We start from the raw sequence: 24,418 nt of genomic DNA on the forward strand, positions 1-24,418 counted from the left end.
TATCAACATATTTGCAAACCCAATGCAACACAATTATTATATCAATGTGCTACAATCCCAATTAGAGAAACACTAAACCCATAAACCACGCGCAAAATACACGCAATCGACGCAAGAGATCCCGACGCGATAACCCAAGAATTTCAAGGTCATACATCATCCCCGGTAGCTCATCATCTTGAACATCTCCCACATCAAAACAACGATGAGGTGCTGACTTTCACTTAAGACATATAAATATACGCCGGGAAGATAACCAGCCATTGACTTCCAACCAGCTGAAGTCTTTTGTTTTTTCTTTATTTGGATAAGTGCAAGTGAAACAAACATGCGCAGAGTCTTACTTGTGGTAAGTGTGCGTATTTTTGGCAGTGAGGTGGATTTTTGTGATAGGCTGTAGTGTTACGAAGTGATCTTGACAAAAAGTAGTACATTCAAGTTTTCCATAATTTGAATTCGTTCAAATTTTTAAAACAACTACAATTTTAGTTAAGGGGATAGGCGCAAAATCTTGATCCAATGCTACTTAAATGCATTTTTTTTTCGAATCCTGAGAAAACCAATAAATATTTTTGAAAATTTTAAACACAGAATGAAAGACTACATTATTACCGAGGGACGAAAGTCCCTTAGAATAAAAAAAATCTTTTTAATGAACTATTATTTGAAATTAAAAGTCACACTAAATTTTCTGTTTTTTTTTTCACCCCTGTAATTTGTTAAAATAAACATTATAGAAGTTTTCAAGGACTTTCAGCCATCGGTAATAATGTAATCTTTCATTCTGCGTTTAAATTTTTCAAAAATACTTATTAGTTTTCTCAAGATTCGAAAAAAATGAATGAGTTTAAATAGTACTGAACTAAGATTTTGCACCTATTTGCTTAAAATGATCAATTAGCTTTTTGATAAAATAGGAACTTCTTGTTCAATTAATACTACAAAAATAGCTGTCCCGATTTTATTAATGTATTTTTTAATTTAATCAAATACAATAATTATAACAATGCACATCAATCAAAATTTTATTTTAGTGCGGAACAAATTTTATAGAACTTTGTTTTATAGAATGTTGGAGAAAAATTTTTATATCAAAGTTTAGGTGAAAACAAAAGATATTTTCAAGAAAGTATGTGGATCATTTTTGTACACAATTGACTTGTTTATCTGCTGCGGTAATTCATGTTTTTATGAAGATTTTTAGATTTTTTTCTGCAAAGTTGAAGGAAAAAGCTTTCGTTTAAGACTTGCTAAATTAAATTTGACCCTTTATTGATTCAAGTATACAGGTATAAATACAGCTTGAAAAACAAATTTGGCAAAAAATTATTTTTTGCAATATAAATAGGTCCTACAAATAATTTATTTTGAAAGAAGAGTGGCGCTATATTAATAATATATAGGACAAAAAATTGGTTGTAAAATATTCAATAGTTTATGAGATATTTAATTTGTTTATTAAATGATTTTATTTTTTCAATTGCAAAAACGCCGTTGTTGCCAATGGTAGGGGAGCCCAAGCAATGATTTTTGCAGTTACTCGAGCGCGTCAGATTATCCCATGGGAACTTGTACCCTGTAAATGTACCTCTACCATATATTGGCTCTTAATACAGGGGAGTTCGTTAAGGGTAGTCCGAAAAAAACAATCTATTCTTAGAAAAACTCGATATCGTCAAATTAAGATAAGGAAAGTAAAGTACATGCAAAACATTATATATTTCAAAAATCTGACGATTTGAGTGGGGCGTAAGGAAATGGGCAAGTCACAAAGTTTCACAAGAAAAGCGAATATTTCGCGAAATGAACGTCAGATCGAAAATCTAAAACATACATTTTCAATATTTTTCAAAAATATATCGAATGATACCAAACACGACCACCGCAGAGTGGGGTGGGGGGGCGTAAATTTAAAAATTCGTGAAATGAACATCAGATCGGAGAACTGTAGAATACACGTATTCAATATTTTTCGAATATGTTTGAAAAATCTCTCGAATGGCACGACTCCCCACGGATGTGGGGTGGGGGGGTTACTTTAAAGTCTTAAATAGGAGCCCCAATTTTATTGCAGATTTTGATTCTTTACGCAATAATAATCAACTTTTATTAGAGACATATTTTTGGAATTATGGATAGACTGGGCTATATGTAATCGAAAAACAATATTGTTGAAAATGGAAAATTAAATTAAAAAATGGAAAGTTCTCTACTTTATGGAAAACTTCCTAACTTTTTTTGGTTTTAGGACGTACTCTTCACAACCCAATACGTCCCCATAACGCTCGAGTAACTGTAAATTTAGCATACTTTCCTCCCCTACTAAAATAGAGTATACACTTTTATAAGGTTTCATTTTTCTTGTTTTTGTATATTTTCGACAAATACATTAAGAAATCAAAATTTAAATTAAACTCCCCTAAAACGGCATTTGAAAATTGTTGAAATTTGTTTATAACTTGTTTTTTTTAATGAGGTCGTAGGAATTAAAATTTTAAAACGCTTTTTCGATAATAGTGTTCCTGATAATTTTTCAAAAATTCTACAATTAAAAAAGTTATCTGAGACGAGTTTTTGCCGAGATAGCTTTTTTAACTATCATCATTCATAATTTGTTTAATTCTCAATGTTACCCTATTTAGCAAAGCCATTTATAAAAAATTTGAGAATATTTTGAAAAATAATGATTTTCGATGCGAACTTACCTAAATGAGAATTTTTGTTAAAAGCAATTTTTATTTCAAAAGTTTTTATTGTGACAAAGATGTTAAAGTTTTTCTTTTTGTTTAATTTTTCACTACGTAATGTTTATCTCTTGGACGATGCCGACGTCCCACTCACATAAAAAAACAACAAAACACTATATCCTCCCTGTATTTCAGTAAGAATGTTCTTTCATGTATTGAAGGGTATTTCAATAAAAATAATCATAATGTTATAATCAATAAAATCTATTTATATACGGAAAATGTTGATGTTTTAATAGGATACCATACAAAAGTAAACATATGCAATTATTTATAATATCTACTTGGTATATTTTTTTCAAGAAAACTTTATTTAATATTAATCAAGTACATACATATCAAATTTCTCTATAATAACCATCACTTAGGATGAACAGGAAATTTTATGTAATGCGGTAATTTTGTATTGAAGATTAAATAACTTGCAGTAGATTGAAAATCGTTTATTAATATCTCAGAAAATAACTTTTGCTATTTGCGGAAGTGAGCGGTTTAGAACTCATAAATAATAATGTACTCGCTAGTGGAATTATTATTCTTCAGGATAGAATAAAAATAAGAAATTTTAAATTCAAAACATATATTTACAATATAACAAAGAAAAGTAAATAGCTTAAAGTTAGTCAATACAGTAAAAATCTCGAGTACAAAATTATCCATCACATAAATTATTGAATCATAAAATATACCTAATGAAATATTAGATAGATTTGTTCTTTAAATAGGTAATAGGAATAGTAAAATATTCTCTTACCTGCTTTAAAGAAGTTAGCAAAACTGTTATTATATAGAATAATATAACAGGATTATTAACACACATCAGCAGAAATAGGAAAGGATCATAAATTGGTATTGTGCAAAATCTGAATGAAAACACACATATTGTTATATGATTATACAAAATACCAAAGTACACCGCAAAGATAAAAGTCGAAAGCTACGGGATGATTCCAAAAGATACCTATTCCAAAAAAAAAAGAATGACAGAAAGAAGTAGAAACACATATGACAGAAAGTCGTGGAGTAGACGAAAGCTGGACAACAATAAAGTATATTATCTTCGTTCGTAGTATCTAAGTTCTTGGTGAAAGAAATATAAATCAAAATGAATCGTTCCCAATGGGAAGAACTCCATGGTTTTGTAGAGAAGTGAAGAAAAAATGTCAGACCAATAATGAAATACGCGGGAAAAATAAGACCTGGCAGAAAGGACAAAAATAATGCTAAAAACAGAAGGGATGAAACATTGATGGCAAGACATTATGGGACAGAGCTAGAAGTACAGATATACGGCGGAGATGTAAGGTGAACAATATTAAGAACTTGGTAAGTAATAGAAGAGTAGAATGGAACTACTACATAAGCCGAATGACAACCAATAGAGTAGTAAAGACGGCGGAAGACGGTTACCCAATAGGAAAACGTTTAATGGGAAGATCAATACAACAATGGAAGTACAACTTGCTGGAGGCATATTTAAAAAAACAGTCAGAGTCATGCATAGGCAAAACAAAGCAGAAGGGAAATTATTAGCCATAAAAATATTTGGTATACAACAATTGTTCCAATGGAGAAGATGGAGACAGTATCAATTTGGTAATTTCTGAGAAACATATATTATAATGATCAGATTTGAACAATGGGCGACCCACTGTTGTGCAGTCAGCCAAGATCCACCTGGGTGGTAGTTGGTAGTGCTACGAGAAAGAGACGCCAATTTGGTTATTTTCTGTGGAAATTGGAAAACAGTGTTGTATTTCAGTTTTTATACACTCACCGGCACAAAAATTTTTTGATTAGGTTTGACAATCTATAACTTTCCTATTTGTGCTCCGATTTTCAAGATTTTTGCATCATTTTGTAGGTAGATGTATTTATATCGTTTTTTATTACTCCGGTAACAATTTTTTTTTTGCTTAGATGACATTATACGGGGTGAATAGAAGCGTTGTATTTTCTACTAAGTTTAAAAAATTCTGTGGAAAAATTGGAGGCCTAATTTTGTTTCATACTCCTTTTATAGTATCCTGGAGGCATCACTAAGGTTTTGTTTTTTGAATTATCCGAATATCTCTTTTCTTGTAAGAGCTGTAAATAAAAATACTGATTTGAAGGTTTTTTAATTAAAAATATCAAACGCACTAAAATTAACAAAACAAAATTAAATTAACAAAAAAAACAAAACAATTCAATGGCGGGTATGTCCACCTCTTGCAGCAACGACTGCTCGCAGTCTGTTTGACATCTATTAAAGACGTGTTATCCTCGCCTGGGGAATAGCCCGATATTCGTCTACCAGGGTCATAACTGTACCAAATTTTCTGGAGGCCTAGGATAACGGCTAATAGCTTTTTTTAATTCATCCCATAAATGTTCAATACCATTAAGATCTGGGTTGCATGCGGGCCATTCTAATCTTATCAATTCAACCTCTATTTTATGAGTCCATCAGTGTTTTTATTTACAAAAAATGGTACAGCTGTTGCAAAAAAGAGATATTCGGATAATTAAAAAAAATTTGTGATGCCTCCGGGATAATATGACAGAATTATGAAAAAAAATCGGCTCTTCCATTTTGCCACAGAATTTTTTAAAGTTAGGAGAAATTACAACGCTTCCATTCATCCCCTGTTAATGCCATAAAAGCAAAATTTTTGTATTACCGGAGTAATACCAAACAATAGCAATACATGTGCCTACAAACTGGTGCAAAAATCTTGAAAATCGGAGCACAAATAATAAATTTGTGTTATACAATAAAGCTATAAATTGTCAAACTTAATCCAAAAATTTTGGGTGGCGGAATTTTGTGCCGGTTAGTGTACAATGTATTAATGGTATTAATAAAAATTGATTTTTTGTAATCACTATCAAACTCTTTTTGATGTCTTTATAGCTTTTATTACGTCTTCATTATTGATTGCAAACATTATATCATCATAAAAGTAAATGTTTACAAAGGAAAACATCTGGTAACACTACAGGAGTATGTAATACTTTTTATCAGATATTATCTAACTTATCAGATATTAACTAATTAAAAATACTTGCTTGCTTACTTAAAATCTTACTTAAAAATATTTGTTTTTCTCCTTATTTTGAAACCCATCTGAATGTTATTAACATTCTTCTCAGGAAAGTAATTACGGTGGCCAATAAATTAAAAATAATCAAAGATAACGACATCTTCAATCTTCACTAACCTTACATAACTACCATGAATCTCCACAGTTGGTGTACGTCGAACTATAATAAATATTTGCATGCGTTTAGTTACTATGTACTATAATAATATTACATAACTCAATGTGTGACAGTGAACTTAAAGTGAGTATATAATCAGAATCACACGCACGTGCTATTGATGAAAGTTGTTGTAGATTTTTAGTGAAATTGTAATTAAAACAGAGAAATTTGAATTTTATGGGTTTTAGGATAGTTTTGCAAATTGGCTAAAACCATTAAAATATCTGAATTTTACATTTTAGATGTTTTAATGACCAATAAAAGTAGATAATAAGGTTAAAAAATTGTGTGACGCACTGAGGTGTGTAATATGTGGGACTGCAAATTGGAATAGAAAAATGGAATACAAATTTTATTTTATTCAACAAAATACTGAAAATAAACGGCGGAAATTCAAAGAAAATTTTTATAACGTTCCGAATCTAACCGTTCCAGTTCGTCCAATAATCTTTCCATTATATTCTTATTTGAACTTCTTTTAGTCATGTCCGCGAATGTGTTAATACAATCCCTTAGCCCAATATCTATGAGTCCTTCTATTACTAGTAAGAGTCTTAACTGTAAAGGAATAACAAGCGGCAGCTTTTCTTCTATCCGTTTTAGTTGTCACCTTGAAAATCAGGATACCGGCAAATATTGTGGAGGTCATAAAACAAATGAACAATAACAACACGACAAAAATTAAAACAAACGACAGCACTGCGGCCAACATACCAACACCAAGTAAAACCAAGCAGGGAGACAGCCTCAAAAAAGTCGAAGAAAGCCCCAAAATACCAGAATTACATATCTCAGCATCCAACGAAACGCTAATAGAAAATGACCTGAATAATCAGCTAAAGAATTCAACAAATGAAAACAATACAGAAATGTGGAACACGTTTAAAGATCTTACCTGGAAAGTAATGGAAAAATATACAACAACGATGCAGAGGCACAAAAAACAACAATGGATGACTGATGAAATCCTGGAATTGATGGAGCAGAGAAGAAAACTGAAAGATAACAAGACAGAATACAAAGAAAAACAGAAACTAATTAAACAAAAAATAAAGGTAGCTAAAGAAAAATGGATGGAGGATAAATGCAAGGAATTAGAAAAGTTGAATGCAAAACATGATACGTTTAATATGTTTAAAAAAGTTAGAGAAGTAGCTGGTCTTTATCATAAGAAAACTCCACATACTATAACGGATTCGTCGGGAAAAATGATAATAGACGAACACGAAATTCGAACTACCTGGTATGATTATATAAATGAACTTTATAATGATAGTAGACCCGAAGAACTGGAGACTTCAGATGAAGGTGAAGGACCAGAAATATTAAAATCAGAAATACTACATGCTAAAAAATTGGCAAAAAAACAAGAAAGCCGTTGTTGGTCTTGACAACATACCTACAGAAATTTTAAAGCTCATAAATGAGGAAAACATTGGAATACTAGTCAAACTTTTCAATGATGTTTATTCGACTGGTGATATCCCTGAAGATTAGTTAAAGTCCGAATTCATAACCCTACCAAAAAAACAACTTCCGAAAAACTGTAGCGATTATAGAATAATAAGCCTTATAAGCCACACTTTGAAAGTCTTTCTACGTATTATCCACAGTAGAATCAGAGATAAATGTGAAGAAGATCAGGATGAAACACAGTTTGGCTTTAGACATGGACTGGGAACCCGGAACGCACTCTTTGCACTAAATGTATTATTGCAGAAATGCCGAGATCAAAGGAAAGACGTCTTTGCTGTATTTATTGACTATGAGAAGGACTTTGATCGAGTATAACATCACAAATTAATTAGAGTGTTAAAGGATAAAGGAGTTGATAGTCAAGATGTACGAATCATAGAAAAATTATACTGGCGTCAAACAGTGACAGCTTGCATAAATGGAAAATCAACATAAATATGCAAAATACAAAGAGGTGTCAGACAGGGTTGTATACTGTCCCCACTGTTATTCAATTTATATTCAGATAGAATATTTAAGGAAGCGCTGCATAATTTGGAATAGGGTGTGAAATTTAATGGAATTCTGATAAATACAATCAGATATGCAGACGATACAGTTATTTTAAGTGATGATATGAATGGATTACAACACCTTTTAAATGCTATTGACACAGTGGGAAGAGAGTTTGGCCTAAACATAAACTGTTCAAAAACAAAACACATGGTATTTAACCGTTTGGCCCATCAAGATTCACGGTTATATATGTTGATGGTCATATAATTCAAAGAGTACCCAGTTTTAAATATCTTGGTTGCCATATTACTGAACAACTAGATCCAGATAAAGAGATAAAATGTAGAATCGAGATAGCCCGCACGACATTTTTAAAAATGAGGTCATTCTTCTGTAATGATAACTTGCAACTTTAACTTCGAAAGCGCATGATTAAATGTTACATTTGGTCAGTCCTCTTGTATGGTGTCGAAGCATGGACATTAAAAATATCCACCATTAATCGTTTGGAGGCCTTTGAAATGTGGCTGCACAGACGTACACTGAAAATACCATGGACGGCTATGCTGACAAATGTGGCAGTCCTTAAGAGAGCAAATGCTGCCCGCTAGCTGCTTAATAACATCAAATATAGAAAGATGGCCTATTTTAGACACGTAGTAAGGGGAGACCGGTATAATATTCTTCAACTTATTATGATGGGTAAAATCGAAGGACGCAGAGGAATTGGTAGAAAGTAAGCCTCTTGGTTGAAGAATATCCGGGAGTGGACAGGAATAAAGAAAGCAGAACAACTATTTAGAATAGCTCGAAACAGAGACAGTTTCACCATGTTAATCGCCAACGTCAAGGGGACTTGATAGGGCACGTTAAGAAGAAGGAGACAGCCTCAGCTCATTTCTATTCAATATACTAATGGATGAAATAATAGAAGATGTGGAATCGCTACAACTAGGATACAGACTCGGTCACAGTAGAATCAGTATAGTGTGACAGGCGGATGTCGCATCCCTGATTGCAGAGGATGAGGATGACCTACAAATACAACTTTATCGATTCTACCAAGCATGTCGACGATTCAACATGAACATATCATAGCAAAAAACTAAATGCACTACCATTGTGAAAGATCCATGTCCGGATGTTTGAGAGATGTGGTCTGGAATAACTCATATAAGACAATGAAAAGCAAAGTTAGAATTTATAAAACTTGCATCAGATCTGTTATGACCTATGGTATTGAATCAAAAGAAGACACCAATAAAACCAAAAGCATGCTGCCAACAGCCGAAATGAAAACACTAAGGGCAATAGCAGGGAAGACAAGAAGAGATAGAATACGAAACAGCATCATCAGCTAATAATCTGGCGTGCAAAATGTAGTAAGATGAGGTAGGCAAAGACGAAGATAAAAGAATAGGCATATAAAAAGAATGGAGGAGCACAGACTACCAAGAATTGAGTTAGAAGGAAAACCAATTGGCAAGCGTCCACCGGGGAGACCACCAAAAAGATGGAGAGATAGCTGTCAGTCTACCTCTCAAGAAATACTTCAACGTCGGAATTAACAGATTGACAGATCTACAACAAGTATAAGAAGTAAAAGAAAATCACTTCACAACTCACATTGAACAATGAAGAACTCTTCAAATGGCGTACATAAAAACTTATCAATCCTGTATTATTTTGGTCACATCGTGACCATCGTTCCATTTTGGAAAACACAATATTTGCAATAACTGCTTCAACTTATATTCGAAGGCAAAATCAATAGCAAAAGTAGACCAGGAAGAAGACGTAACGCTTGGCTTAAAAACCTACGACAATGGATGAACATGACATCTATAGAACTATTCAGAGCGGTTTCAAATAGGATTAAATGGGCAAATGTAATGGCCAACGTCCAGAATAAGGCATCGTAAGAATAAGAATTACCTCACTATCAATCCTCCAATATTCTCCAATCATTTTTAATGTGAATTGAACACACTAACACACAAAAAGAATACGACAAAAAATTATAAAAGATTCTGCTGAGACGTAAAAACGTATAAAAAATTACATAACTCCCTTTTCTAACGATACAAACATTTCTTTATAATGAACAATGTTTGTGTTCGTCTGTTAATTCATTTTATTATTTACAGCGATTATTGTTGTCGAGACAATGAAAAACGAGAGTTTATAATTACTAGAATCAGTCACTTATGATGATTTCCCCATTAGTTATGGTAAAACTTTCGTTTTAATTGTTTTCCAAGTTTTTGAATAACAGATAAATTGTCGCTACTCTCGGTAAAATTTAATTTAGTATCTTTAACACGTTTATTCCCACCTACCAGATAACTCTTAGATTGCCTTCTTTATCTCGCCTTGTGTTTACTTGTTATTTTTGTACAGCTTCGATATATTATGGCTTCTGGAAAAAAATAAAAAATCGATGCTGGCTTATATACATGAACAAAAAATTTACTATTTTATTTGGCAAAAAGCCGGAAAGATTCTTCTTCTTCTTATACTATCTTCTGAAGGTTTGGTGTCAAACCCTTGGGGTTCTCAGCCGTTTGGGTCTTTAGGAATTACCGCTTAAGTCTGAGTTTTGTTTAATAATATCTGTTCTTCGATTAACTGAGATAACTTTATACATCAATCACCCTTGTTGGGTTTTACTCTTGTATTATATAAATTTCAACATCGACCAACTTGTCAAACAAAAAATTCAATAGCTAAAAATTTTACACCAACATTAAATACTTTACCAATCCGAGGTGTGGCGAAACACAAAAGAATGTATTATTAACTTTCTTAGTTTATTGGATGAAAGAAAATTCTTTGACGTAAGTTAAAAAACTTTTGCACTTAGACATCTTTTTGCTCATTTGATTAATTTTTATTGTAGCATTAGCTCCGAAGATAACAATTTTGTGGAAAGTGCTTAGCTAAGAAAAATAAAATACCTTTACACACTTTAATATACTTTTTTCACTTCCTTTATTCTTAGTTTATTGATTCTATAATCCAGCATAATTCATTCACAACGAGTACTGTTGTTTGCCTACCCTCGTCGTAGATAAACATCATCTTTGATCAATTTAATTTCACTACCTTTTTTTAGGTTTCACCTTTTAATATTCGATTATTTTTACGTTAATTAATTTCTTAATCACAGCAGAGTGATGTTTGTTATTGTTGTTTTAACTTCAACAATATTATATTGTTGGCAATAGAACCAATAGGTACACATTGCTACTTCTGGTTGCACTGACAGTTTAGTTCTGACATCTTTCACGATTTCCGTTACTATCATTAGTCGCCGAACCTCTGAACGTGTTCAACTCAAGTAAGGGTCAAATTATGGTGCACAGGGCTTAATAATGTAATATTTACAACATCCATGCTACGTATAAAAATTTTAGTCAATGTTTTCATGACTATATAATTTTAAAGGGTTTTTACCCAAATATTTTTAATTTTGGTGGCTTAGCATGTGAGCATCCTGTTAGTGTAACCTAAACTTCTTTTCAACCTTTTAAATTTAACATTTAAAATTTAGCTTTAACTTATTAGGTTATACTTATTTTAGGTTCAGCACTGATGATTATCTGTAATCAGATCGAAAACGTTTTGCATATGTGATGTAGTCCTTTTTGGGGAATGTTAATATATTATATACCTGTTTTAAAGGATTATACTTAAATTTTTTAATTTATTAATGTTCTAGCAACATTTTTTATGATATATCTTTTTTGTTTTCAGAGCCGCTCACTTGCACTATGCCTCCTACTGAGCTCCCCGTCGATGGCTCGGCAATTCACAAAGCGTGAAGGTAACTTTCCTTATTACTACAATAATTAATACAGATCTATACAGTGAAATTAACGTTTTCCTAGTGTATTTTTGAGCCCAAACATCGTTATTACGTTTGTAGTGAAAATATTTACATCGTGCGTTTGTTTAATTAGGAAGGAAAGAGTTAGTGATAACTCGGCTCAGTGAGATGAACGATATGACTGAGAACAATAACTACATGACACGCACTGATAATTGCACATAAGTTTATTGTTTGTGTAGATGGTGCTGTTTTGGGATTTTATAAAAATAGATTTAACGCCAAATATGTTTGATATACATACTTATTAAAGAAAAATGGTCAAATTTTCAGTACATATTTACCAATGGGTCAAAAGACGCAAATGGAACGGGCTGTGCAGTGTTCCACGAAAATAAAAATTACCATCACCAATATAGCCTACCTATTGAATGATCAATATACACAGCAGAAATGATAGCAGTAATGTTTGCTGTTCAGTATGTACTACTGAATCTAACTAGTAATAATTATGTTCTATTTACTGACAGTAAAAGCGTGGTGGACAGATTGAGTAACATTCAAACAGTCAAACATATAAACCACATTGAATTGAATATTCTTAAAACTCTGTTTGAAACTATACAATTGGGAGTAAATGAACCAATTGCTTGGATTAAAAGGGCCATTAGGGAATAGAAGGCAATGAAATAATTGACAATTTTGCTAAATCAGCGTATATGATCTGAGAAAAAATAAACAAAAATTTAATTCCAGCTTCAGATACGATACCTTTATCAGACAAAAACTTAAAAATAATTGGCAATTGTATTACAGAGAATGTAATACTGGCTCAAATTTTGCTCATTGTAACCCTAGGATATTCTCAAGAAGATGGTTCTACACAGAATATAATAGACATTTTATAAAGACCATTAATCTCTGAGACCTAATCATCTCTTACGCCATCTTACATGCATAGAATCGGCTTGTCAGATACTCCTAATTGTACTTGTGGCAAAACACATGTCATATTCGAATGTCATTTACAAATAAATAATATAAACGACCTTTATAAGGAATTAAAAGATTTAAAATATTTTTTCCCAATAAAACATTTACAAATGGTATGGAAATCCTTCATCTCATTTTTAAACATGTTAAATTATGTAGGTAAATACAAGTTGTAAATGTAATATGTAACTACTAACTAGGCATAATTTGATAATGTCGTTTGAAAAAATTAAAAAAAAAATAATATATAAAAAACACATAGTAAAATAATAATAACAAAAAAAAATAAAAATAAAGAAAATAAACAAAAATAAAAAAAAATAAAAAAAGAAAGTAAAAAAGTTTTTAGCACAAATTAAAATCTATATTTAAAAAAACACAGTAAAATAAATAAAAAAAAAACAAAATAAAAAAAGCAACACAATGTACCTATGTATCTATAAAAATAATATTGTAGTATGTACTTATGTTATGAAATAAGAAATTTATGACTATGAATCTACAATCAATCACAAACAAGTCTGGCTAATTGGCTCTACCAAAGCCATTTTCACAAAAAAACATAGATTCTATCAAAAAAATAATTCAATAATATTTTTTCTCTCGTTTCTAAATGTGTTGTTGGTGTATAAAGAAATAAGTTAAAATATTCGATTTAACATATTCTATATATTAGTTTTATCAATTAAAAAATATCGATAGTTCATCTCAATACTAATTTTCTTTTTTTTCTTCTCTGGACCCGTCTGAATCAAAAGATATCCGTTATTACTGACGCTAAAGCTTATGGTGTTTGCTACTCATTGTTGTTTCCTATAGCTACCCCAGACTAGAATTTTTGTATCCTGTAGAAGTTTGTGCAGGTTTTTCGCTCATTCTTCTTCTAGCTCCATGACCATTATTGATCGTTGGATATCATGTTGGCTACCATATCCGCTATCATGACTTTATTGGCAGCAGCTCTGAGAAATTATATAGTCGATTTTCCGTCTTAGATTTTTCAGCCGTGATGTTCTGCTTCTACCAGGACTACGTTTACATCGGATCTGTCCCTGAATGATCAGATCTAAAAGTTCATATTTTTCAGGATGTCACATGTTGTGACCGAAATATTCCAGTTTACTTTTCTTTATTATATTGATCAGTTGTGTTGTTTGGTTCAACCGCCTAAAATCCTCCTCAATTCTAACTTTGTCGACCCAGCTTATTATTATATTATATAGTAGATTATATCATATATCCACAATTCAAAGGCTTCCAAACGTTTAAATAAAGCCCCACTTAGCGTCCACGCTTCCACTCCTTACAGTAAGAGTGGAAAGATATAGCAATAGGTCATTCATAGAAAAACACAATAAAAGTAAAAGAAAACTAACTGACCCAATCGAACGCGACATCTTCTTAAAACAATTCAAAGTTTTATTTCCAAAGAGATAAGCTTTTAATGAGACCTATTTTCTAGTTACGCCTTCGTGGTTTATATTATTTGCAAACCATACGAATGTTCGGTTAAAGAAGACTAAAGAGGAGGTCTTAAATTTGCATCTCACTAACCGAAATATATAAGAGTCACAAACGTCGAGGCCTTGAGAAGAATGAATAAAGAAAAGGAAGTCATATTTAAGATCAAAAAAAGAACACTGCAATACTTGGGACACATTACAAGAGGCGAAAGATATTAACTGCTTCGATTAATTGTGCAAGGGAAGATAGCAGGAAAAAGGTCCATATGAAGAAGACGAAATTCCTGGCTAAAAAATCTACGGGAATGGTATAGCTGTAGCAACAACGAATTGTTTCGGTCAGCAGTTTCGAAAATACGTATAGCCCTGATGATCGCCAACCTTCGGTACGAAGATGGCACTTGAAGAAGAAGAACCCGAAATATAACACACCTATTGTTTTTGTTTCATGGCGACACTGTTCTGTATTAGTTTTATTCCTATCTGAGTATCGAGACCCACTTTTCTTTGGAATTTTGCCAAGTTGGATAGACGGGTAGTGAGATGCAAATTTTAGATTTCCTCTTTAGTCTTTATTAATCCAACATTCGTATGGTTTGCAAGTAATATAAACCACGAAGGCGTAACCAGAAAATAGGTCTCATTAAAGTTTATTTCTTCGGAAATAAAACTTTGGACGGTTTTTAGCAGATGTCGCTTATATTTAATAATATATTTTTATAATATATATTTTCTAAAAATACCAATATATTTTTTTCACACTTTATTTGCACTGATATATACGTAGCTTAAAAGATCTATTAGTATAGCTAACTATCAAGTAACTAATATCATACTTAGTCCAGATATAGGTCTGGATCCCACGTATCAAAAAAAAGTTGATTAATAGCAAGCTTAAAATTTGTTAATAGCTTGAGGGTGTCTAGTTGGACAAACTTTGATATATGGGAACACTGGAATAGGGGAAGTTTTAATTGTGGAACAGGTCAAAAATTTGGAACTGTCAGACCACGAAAAGGGCACATGTATTTTGTCCGACAGATCAGAATTAAACTTTCCGAACAGGGATTAAACTCTGATGCAAAAATCAGACTGCTATTTATCACCAAATGGGCGTTTTAATGAGTGGAACATGTAGAATATGTCAAATGACAGGAATTATGACAGGTGATAAATAGCAGTCTGATTTTTGCATGAGAGTTTAATCTCTGTTAGGAGAGTTTAAGTCTATTCTGTCGGACAAAATAAATGTCCCGTTTTTGTGGTCTTGTCGTTCCAAATTTTTAACCTGTTCCACAATTAAAACTGTCCCTGTTCCAGTGTTCCCATATATCAAAGTTTATCCGACTAGACACCCTTAAGCTATTAACATATTTTCAGCTTGCCATTAATCAACTTTTTTTTCATACGCGGGATCCAGACCAAAAAGCCACTGCGCATCCGCTAGAAAAAATATTCCGATTCGGATTTTTTGCACAATCTTACTCAAAAAGAACCCCTATTAACAGATTTGCATGTTGCCAGGACCAAAAGTGGGTCAAAAATTTTTTAAACGTTTTTTTTTGTTTTTTTCCTAAATTTTTGTTTTGCATGGAACAAAGTTTTTTTTAGATTTTTTGGATCATTCCAAACAGAAAATGTCTCTAGTGACTTTTTTCTAAAGTTGATAGCTTTTGACATCATATATTATATTATAAGCGATTAAAAATTGAAAAATTGCGAAATCGGCCATTTTTAACCCTCAAAAACTATGTGAAGAACTGAAAATTTGAATGTTGCCAAGGTAAGTAGATATTCTTTAAACATCGATTGATGAAATCCCTAAGAGTTTTTTGCAATACAATATTCAAAACTCCTTTGTTTTTTAATTGCTAATCAAGCGTTCGCGACACTATTTTCCACCGTTGCATGTGTATACAGTATGGTGCAACTGAAAGAAATAAATTCGTTATTTCGTAAACCGGCGACTTTAAGGAAAAATCCCGAAACAGGTCGATTTTTATTTTTAAGTTATGATATTGTGGCATATATGGTATACTAGTGAAGTCATCCATCTGGGAGTGATGACGTAATCGATGATTATTTAAAATGAGAATCGGGGTCGTGTGCTAGCTCATTTGAAAGCTTCTATTCAGTAATATAAACATTTACATAATTATTTATACAGGGTGTCCAAAACTTTTTAATTAAATTAAATAATTTGACAAAAAAGAAGAATGTATGTAATCTATTTAATTCAATATACATTTTACTGCTTTCACAAATCAGAAAACAAAGTTTATTTAACAAATAAACATTGCTTTTCGTTTAAATTAAATGTTCAAACTCTCAAGAGGCAGGTGGCTGGCGAAAGCTGGCTACATTGAATTTAATCGAAAAGCAATGTTTATTTATGAAATAAACATTTTTTTAGTTTTCAGTAAACAGTAAAATGTATTTTGAATTAAATAAATTACATACATTTTTCTTTTTTTTTCAATACATTCATTTAAAAACTTTTTTTGGACATCCTGTATAAATAATTATGTAAATGTTTATATTACTGTATATAGAATTGAAGAACCTTTCAAATGAGCTAGCACACGACCCCTATTCTTATTTTAAAAAAAATCATCGATTACGTCATCACGTCCAGATGGATGACGTCACTAGTATACCATATATGCCACAATATCATAACGTAAAAATAAAAATCGGGACCTGTTTCGGGATTTTTCCAAAAAGTCGCCGGTTTATTAAATAACGAATTTATTCCTTTCATTTGCACCATACTGTATACACATGCAGCGCTGGAAAATAATGTCGCGCACGCTTGGTTAGCAATTAAAAAACAAAGGAGTTTTGAATACTGTATTGCAAAAAACTCTTCGGGATTTCATCAATCGATGTTTACAGAATATCTACCTACCTTGGCAACATTCAAATTTTCAGTTTTTCACAAAGTTTTTGAGGGTTAAAAATGGTCGATTTCGCAATTTTTCATTTTTTAATCGCTTGTATGTCAAAAACTATCAACTTAAGAGAAAAGTCACTTAAGACCTTTTCTGTTTGTAATGATCCAGAAAACCTAAAAATGCAAATGCTTTGTTCCATGCAAAAAAAAAATAATTTTAGGAAAAAAACAAAAAAAAGTTTATAAAATTTTTGACCCACTTTTGGTCTTAGCAACATGCAAATTTGTTAAATGGAGTCCTTTTTCAGTAAGATTGTGCAAAAAATCCTATTTGGAAAATTTTTTCTAGCGAATGCGCAGTGGTTTTCTGGACTAACTGTCTGTGTGCTCGTAATCCATACAATAGTTTTTATGAAAATTATCTCTCAACATTTTTCCCAATAGCGCCTAAAGGACTATAGCTTCAATAATCTTCTATGCAGACGACGCAATACGAATCTCTCAACGTGAAGATAAAAATTTATACGACGGAGATGCAATGTGGACAATATCAATGACAGTAAGAAATAGAAGAGTACAATGGAGCAGCGAACATATAAGCCGAATAACAACAAATAGAGCAGTAAAGAGTGCGAGAGACGGTTCCCTTACAGGGAGACGATCAGTGGGAAGAATACGAAAAGGGTAGTACGACAACTTACTGGAGGAACCTGCACAGGAGGAATCTAGACAAAAAGAAGAAGAAGTACTTTTGATAACAGTATTCGTTATTGGAACTATTAATTACATTTTGAACATATTTTATCCTCGCATAGACAATATTTTTTTTTCAAATTATTGCTTAAATTTACATGTATATATTAACTAAAACATATACAAGTGCTTTTTAAATACCTATCTTGTCTTCATCAGCTCCTCTAAACGGAGGCGGCTATCCCAGCGGCGGCCCGTCCCCTCCGTCTTCTAGCTATGGGGCTCCCATAGGAGGAGGCGGGGGTGGGTTCGGAGGCGGCGGTGGATTCGGAGGAGGAGGTAATGGAAATGGAAACGGAAACGGTATGTACCATAATACATCATATATTTAATTTTTATAAGCGTTAAAAATGGTTCGTTTTTGTTTAAATTACTTGCTAAATATCAAATTTAGGTTCTTATCCCCTTTCTTTTTTTTCCTTTTTTATTCATTTGTTTTCTTTGTTATTTAAGTTTAAATAAATTACGAAAAATACAGAAAAAAAATAAAGCTAGACATCAATGATTCGTCAGGAATATAACAGTTTTACGTTTAAACCTTTACTTTAAAAATATCAATATCCTTTTTTTTAATGTAGTATCGGTACTCTCATCTGTTTCTTGTTGTTTGTATTATTCATAATTATTTTGTCTTCATCGGCCTTCATTTGAAGTAGGTCGGACTTATAACGAAAATGCAGTTCTCTACCCTGCATAAATCCAAACTTATTTTCAAATCAGTTATTATCCATCCACCAGTTACTCTCTTCCATCTTCCATATTTCTGTTATATGATAAAGTACATAGAATTATTGCCCTACAGTTTGTTTTTCTTATAAATTCCCTTCGTTTTTGTAAACAAGTACCAATATTCTGCTTCTCCAATGGTCTGACTGGCATTTGTCCCACTTCTACATATCTATTAAAAAATCTGCTAGCCAGCTTATTCCTGTTGGTATTAAAACTGTTCCCACTTTTCCAGGAATATTATCTAGTTCCATTTCTTTACCTTTCGTTTTTTTTTGAAATGCTTAAGGAACGTCCTCTTTTTCTAGTATTACTTTTCCCTACATAGCAAAATTCGAATCCTTCACCTATTTCTTACGCGCTTGGTCCCTTCCACCGCGTGGATCTTGAATGAAAGAACTAGTACGCTTTTCACCCATCAGCCTTTTAATATTACGAGACCATATTATCCTGATTTTTTCACCTGTAAAAGTGTTTTTCTCAAAATAGTCTTCACCCAGAAATCCAAGCTGAGACTTAATTTGGTTTTGGAGCATTTTATTTCAGAATATGCCATCATCTCAGTATAATTTTTTGTTGCATTTGGAAGAAGTCTTTTCAGAATCACACACTTGATTCCTGAATGCATTTTTTATCAGCATTATGTCCTGTAACATTTAATCAATATACATGCTACATATACATTACCCCATACCCGGTTACATTTTTCTGAACCTCATACATCTATTGTAAGGACTGCCCGGCATTGTTTACATGTCACTATCAGGAGGCACGTACTTTAGAAGGGACACTTTTTTACATTAAAAAGAGCTGAAATAGCCTTCGTCATTATCCAATTATAGTAACCAAAAGGCTTTTGTTTTTGATATAAATTACACAAATGTTGCTTTTACACAAATTCACAAGCTTTATTACACACGCAAAATCACCTGCAAATTTTTTCTTGTACACCACACAGGCTTTGGAGGTATATCTTCCAGTTACGGAGCACCACCCTCGAGTTCGTATGGTGCACCACCTTCGAGCTCTTATGGCGCACCACCTTCAAGCTCATATGGCGCACCACCTTCAAGTTCTTATGGAGCACCACCCTCAGGTTCGTTTGGTCCACCACCTTCAAACTCTTATGGTGCGCCACCTTCAAGTTCCTATGGAGCACCACCATCAAATTCCTACGGAGCACCACCTTCGAGTTCATATGGAGCACCACCTTCCAATTCCTATAGGGCGCCACCTTCAAGGCCTTCTTCTTCTTACGGAGCACCAAAACGTCCATCTCGACCTTCGTCTTCATATGGTGCACCACCTCGTAGACCGTCTTCCAGCTACGGTGCGCCTCCCTCTTCTTCATATGGGGCACCACCATCTTCTTCATATGGCGCACCACCTTCTTCGTCCTTTGGATCACCTCCTTCTCGTTCATATGGAGCACCGCCATCTTCTTCATATGGAGCACCACCATCCTCTAATTATGGAGCACCACCCTCTTCTTCATATGGCGCACCACCTTCTTCGTCCTTTGGATCACCTCCTTCGCGTTCATACGGAGCACCACCATCTTCCTCGTATGGAGCACCACCATCTTCTAATTATGGAGCACCACCCTCTTCTTCATATGGAGCCCCACCCTCTTCTTCGTATGGAGCCCCTCCATCCTCCTCATATGGAGCACCTCCCTCTAGTTCTTACGGTGCTCCAAGCAGGGGTAGAGGTAATGGTGGAGGTGGATTTGGAGGAGGATCTGGCGGTGGATTTGGAGGCGGCTTTGGAGGAGGATTTGGTGGAGGATCTGGAGGAGGATTCGGTAAATATCTTATTGGTTTTTAATAACCATAATTATTACTATATTCTTTATTTATTTTTAATTTTCATGCTTAAAACCTTTTATCTATGTGGGTGTGTATGATTGCACGTGTTTTACATTATTTTACCGCCACCTTGTACGAAATCCCCAAATTGCTGAAGTCAATAGAACGGGACTCAAGATATGAATATTGTATTAGGTAAGAGCAATGGAAACGGTAACGGAAATGGAGGAGGGATATCTTCAGGTTATGGAGCTCCCCCCGCTGCTCCTTCTCCATCTTATGGTGCGCCGCAACCTGCGCCTGCACCTGCACCTGCTCCATCCTCCTCGTATGGAGCTCCAACAAATGGTAACGGCAATGGTAATGGCAATGGTAATGGCAATGGAAATGGGAACGGAAACGGTAAGAGTCGTTATTGATCTAGGATGGAATACACATCTGGAGAAAATAAATATATTGAGAGAAACAATCATAGCCATTGTAATTGGCATCACAGCTCGTTATGAGCAAAAGCCTTCTTCAGAACAAGTTTCGGTCTTCCTCTGGCTCATTGTCCTCTCGGTCAAAACTTTTCTGACTGTTGCCCTTGCCTGATTATGCTCTTCCATCTAAGGCCTTCTACCTAAACCTAATGATTTTACAACGCAAGGTTCGTCGAAATTTCTATACAACTCAGAGCTGTAACGCCTGCGTCACGAACCTTGCTCTTTTATTCCTTCATTTCTCCTTCTTAGGATTATGCACTCAAAACGTTTAAGCAGTTCTTGGTCCTTCTATGTGATGAACCACGTTTCTACTTTTTATGTTAGTACTTGTTCTATTAATGTTTTAGAGAAGGTGACTTTAATTTTTCTGGTTCTGGCGATCTGTCTTCTCAAGCCAGAGTAACACTTATTGACAAGCACTGTTCTTGTTTTAATTTCTTCGCTGACATTGTTATCTTTAGTTAACAGCGAGCCAGCGATGTGAAGCTTTCCACACCTTCCAGTTCTAAATCGTCAATTATTATTCCTCTAGGTACTTGAACTAGGTCTAACTAGGTACCAAATATATGTGGTTGCTTGGCCTAGCACATCACATATATTTGATCTTTTTGGCATTTATATCTAGTCTCACTTTCTACACAGAAGCCCTTAATGAACGAAATGCATCGTTCAGATACTCTATGGACCTAACTATGATGTCGACGTTATCTGCATATTCTACAACTTGCACAGATTTGTTAAAGATAGTGCCATTTGTGTTAATTTGGGACTGTCGAATCAATAGGAGGGTCATGAAAGATCCTTCTGTATCATGACCACGCTCGCTGCTCCACCATAACCAGAAGAAGTTTTTATCTATTGAGTCGTATGCAATTTTGAAATTCAAGAATATGTGGTTATTTGGTCTGCTGTTGATTTATTACGTCGGAAGCCGCACCAATATTCTTCCAATATTCGTTAGGAGTGGGGAAGCATTATTTTGTCCAATAAGTTGGACAGTACTTTGAAAGAAACAATAGGGGATTTTTTTTAGTTTATACAATATGTATAATTTTTAATTTGTTAAACTTTTTTATTTTGCATGTATTTTTTTTTAATTTGAACAAATATTAGGTGTATCGTCCGGGTACCTACCACCATCAACCAGTTACGGCACACCTGTAGGCCCATCTCGTCCAGCGCCAAGTTCCTCATACGGTGCTCCCCCAGCAGGTCCACCAAGTAACTCGTACGGTGCTCCCCCAGCGGCTCCTCCTAGTTCTTCATACGGTGCACCTCCAGCAGCACCACCAAGTAACTCGTACGCACCACCCGCTGCAGGCCCACCAAGCTCATCTTACGGTCCCCCTCCAGCTGGACCACCAAGTTCTTCGTACGGTGCTCCACTTCCTGATATACCTAGCTCTTCATATGGAGCCCCTGCAGCACCTGGACCATCGAGTGATGGAGGACAAGGCTACGATAGCAACGGTGGCTATGTGTACTAGAGAAGTGATGGGGAACTCTAACTTGTATATACTTAGTTTTAATTATTTATTCATAATCTGCAGTATTAAAGATGTACATTTTTTACCTGAAATAAAAGTTTCTTATAAAATAGAGAACTGTTCTTTATACGAGTATGTACACATTTGTAGATTATTTGGCAGATATTTTAACAAGTTTTTTTTAGCAGAGCCATAATAGAACAAGTATTGTGAAAAATTATTCAAAATATTTATTTTTTGGAATTATTTAGTCACAAGTTTGTGGGTATAGACCAGAAAAATTAGCCAAATCAAAGACTTTTTCCTGACACTCTTTGATACAGGTTTGAACAAAATATGATAAAAAAAATTTTATTTATAATTAATATATAAAAAATGTAAGATCACTATGTGATTTTTAAATACTAAATGGGAAGACCCGTAAATTACACAAAAAAAGTGAAACAATTTTACTGAAAAAGCAAAGAAACTCCTTTAATAATTTTTGCTAATTTGTTGCTTAGTTATTGCAGAAATAAGTTTGAAAGATGACTTGTTGAAAAATAATAACATTTCTAAAAATACACAAATAAATTTAGTTTGCAAAATGCTTATCGTGATTAATCTTCTCAGAAAAAAATTACGGTGAAAATAATGTTCGTTATAATACAAATTGCTCGGTCAGACTGAGATAACCCTACACTAAAAATAAAAAAAAAATAATAAAGACTTAATATTTACTTCAGTTCTGGCTGCATGGAGTAGGTAATCCTAAAACCAAAAAAAAAACAAACAGCAAATTAAGTTCTTTACACATTTCCTTTATTAATACAACGATTTTTAAGATATTCTAACACTTTTTACATAGAATAATAGATCTATATAGCAATTTAATCTAAAGTTTAACAGTCTATATTTTTTCTTTTGTATACCGAGCATACGAAATATAGGTTTCTTTTAAATTTCTAATAATCTACACAAGTAGCTGACTTAATACTCTACTATAAAACAAGACCTCGTTTTACTTTATCTTTTCGATAAAAATATACATCACAACCACAAGTGCTAAAATTTTTAAAATTCAAAAAATTTAAAACAGATGGTAACTATAAAAAGTTTTTATTTTTATTTCCTTGGTTTTTCGGTCTGGTATTAAAAAATAAAAATTTTTCAAACGTTTCAGCGAATCGTCCTGAATGAATATTTCGTCAGTGAATACTTTATACCTAGTAGTTCCCGTTGGCAAAAAAAATATTAAATTACTAGAACTTAAACTATTTACATGTTAAACAATGACCATGGCAATTCGATAAAACGTCTGAACCAAGAAAATTAAAATATTTTATTTATAAATCACGATTAGGAAATAACAAATAATATAATGCTTTTTGCTTGCCATTGATAATTGACGTGAAAAAATTGACAATTCAAAACAGATCCCGTTTGGACTAAGTAGATCAGAATAAAAAGATTATATTATAAATAAAATATAGACATATTATTTATAAATCAAGAATATATCTACTTATAACAAGTACAAGTACTAAGTCAACTATTACAGCAACAGTGGTCAACACGATTTTTTAATATACATAAGTGATTTTTCATCAAATTGATAACAATTTTATACATAAAAAAAAAATTCACCTAAATATTAATAAATTATTTATATTGTAATGTGAAAAATAAAATATATTACGAGTATCATAGATTATATGTCTAAAATATATCATATTATTTTTCTAATAAATAGAAAAAAAAACTAAAATCAAATTTTTATACGCGAGAAATTTATTGTGCGTGAAAAATTCCTATATCAATATTAAACATATTATTGATGCGCTAAAGATTTTCAAGCTCAGACCAAATTAAATCTACTACTCCGTAGCCATCAAAGCATTCTAGAACCCCAAAGAATAGTTGCAAAATTCATGACGAATAAATACAATCCCCAACAACCAAATTTACCGTTAACAACCTACAACCATTTTCTCTACGAAGGCTGGTAAGAGATAGCTAAAATGTATGTAGGCAGGTA

The 24,418-nt window shown here is 33.1% G+C and overlaps 1 protein-coding gene across 2 annotated transcripts; it reads left to right on the forward strand.

Moving 5' to 3' along the window:
* The first annotated feature begins 224 nt into the window (after positions 1-224).
* Positions 225-22,518, forward strand: LOC114331011 (pro-resilin). 2 transcript variants are annotated; one of them, XM_028280464.2, is made up of 6 exons: positions 225-349; positions 11,721-11,790; positions 18,055-18,198; positions 19,580-20,425; positions 20,625-20,831; positions 22,028-22,518. In XM_028280464.2, exons 1-6 carry the CDS (start codon positions 329-331, stop codon positions 22,399-22,401), a joined length of 1,662 nt encoding a protein of 553 aa, XP_028136265.2. In that variant the 5' UTR covers positions 225-328; the 3' UTR covers positions 22,402-22,518. The 2 variants fall into 2 exon arrangements, with proteins under 2 accessions (XP_028136265.2, XP_028136266.2); XM_028280465.2 differs by lacking the exon at positions 20,625-20,831.
* Positions 22,519-24,418: the final 1,900 nt, after the last annotated feature.

The sequence above is a fragment of the Diabrotica virgifera genome, chromosome 1 (genome assembly GCF_917563875.1).
Source record: "Diabrotica virgifera virgifera chromosome 1, PGI_DIABVI_V3a".
In the NCBI taxonomy this organism is placed as follows: Eukaryota; Metazoa; Arthropoda; class Insecta; order Coleoptera; family Chrysomelidae; genus Diabrotica; species Diabrotica virgifera.

What these genes read in the sequence shown, in the direction of transcription:
- LOC114331011 (XM_028280464.2), top strand. Translation starts at nt 329, where the DNA reads ATGCGCAGAGTCTTACTTGTG. An exon ending in AGGATCTGGAGGAGGATTCG is followed by an intron (nt 20,426 to 20,624) that starts GTAAATATCTTA and finishes ATATTGTATTAG; the next exon opens with GTAAGAGCAATGGAAACGGT. An exon ending in TGGAAATGGGAACGGAAACG is followed by an intron (nt 20,832 to 22,027) that starts GTAAGAGTCGTT and finishes AACAAATATTAG; the next exon opens with GTGTATCGTCCGGGTACCTA.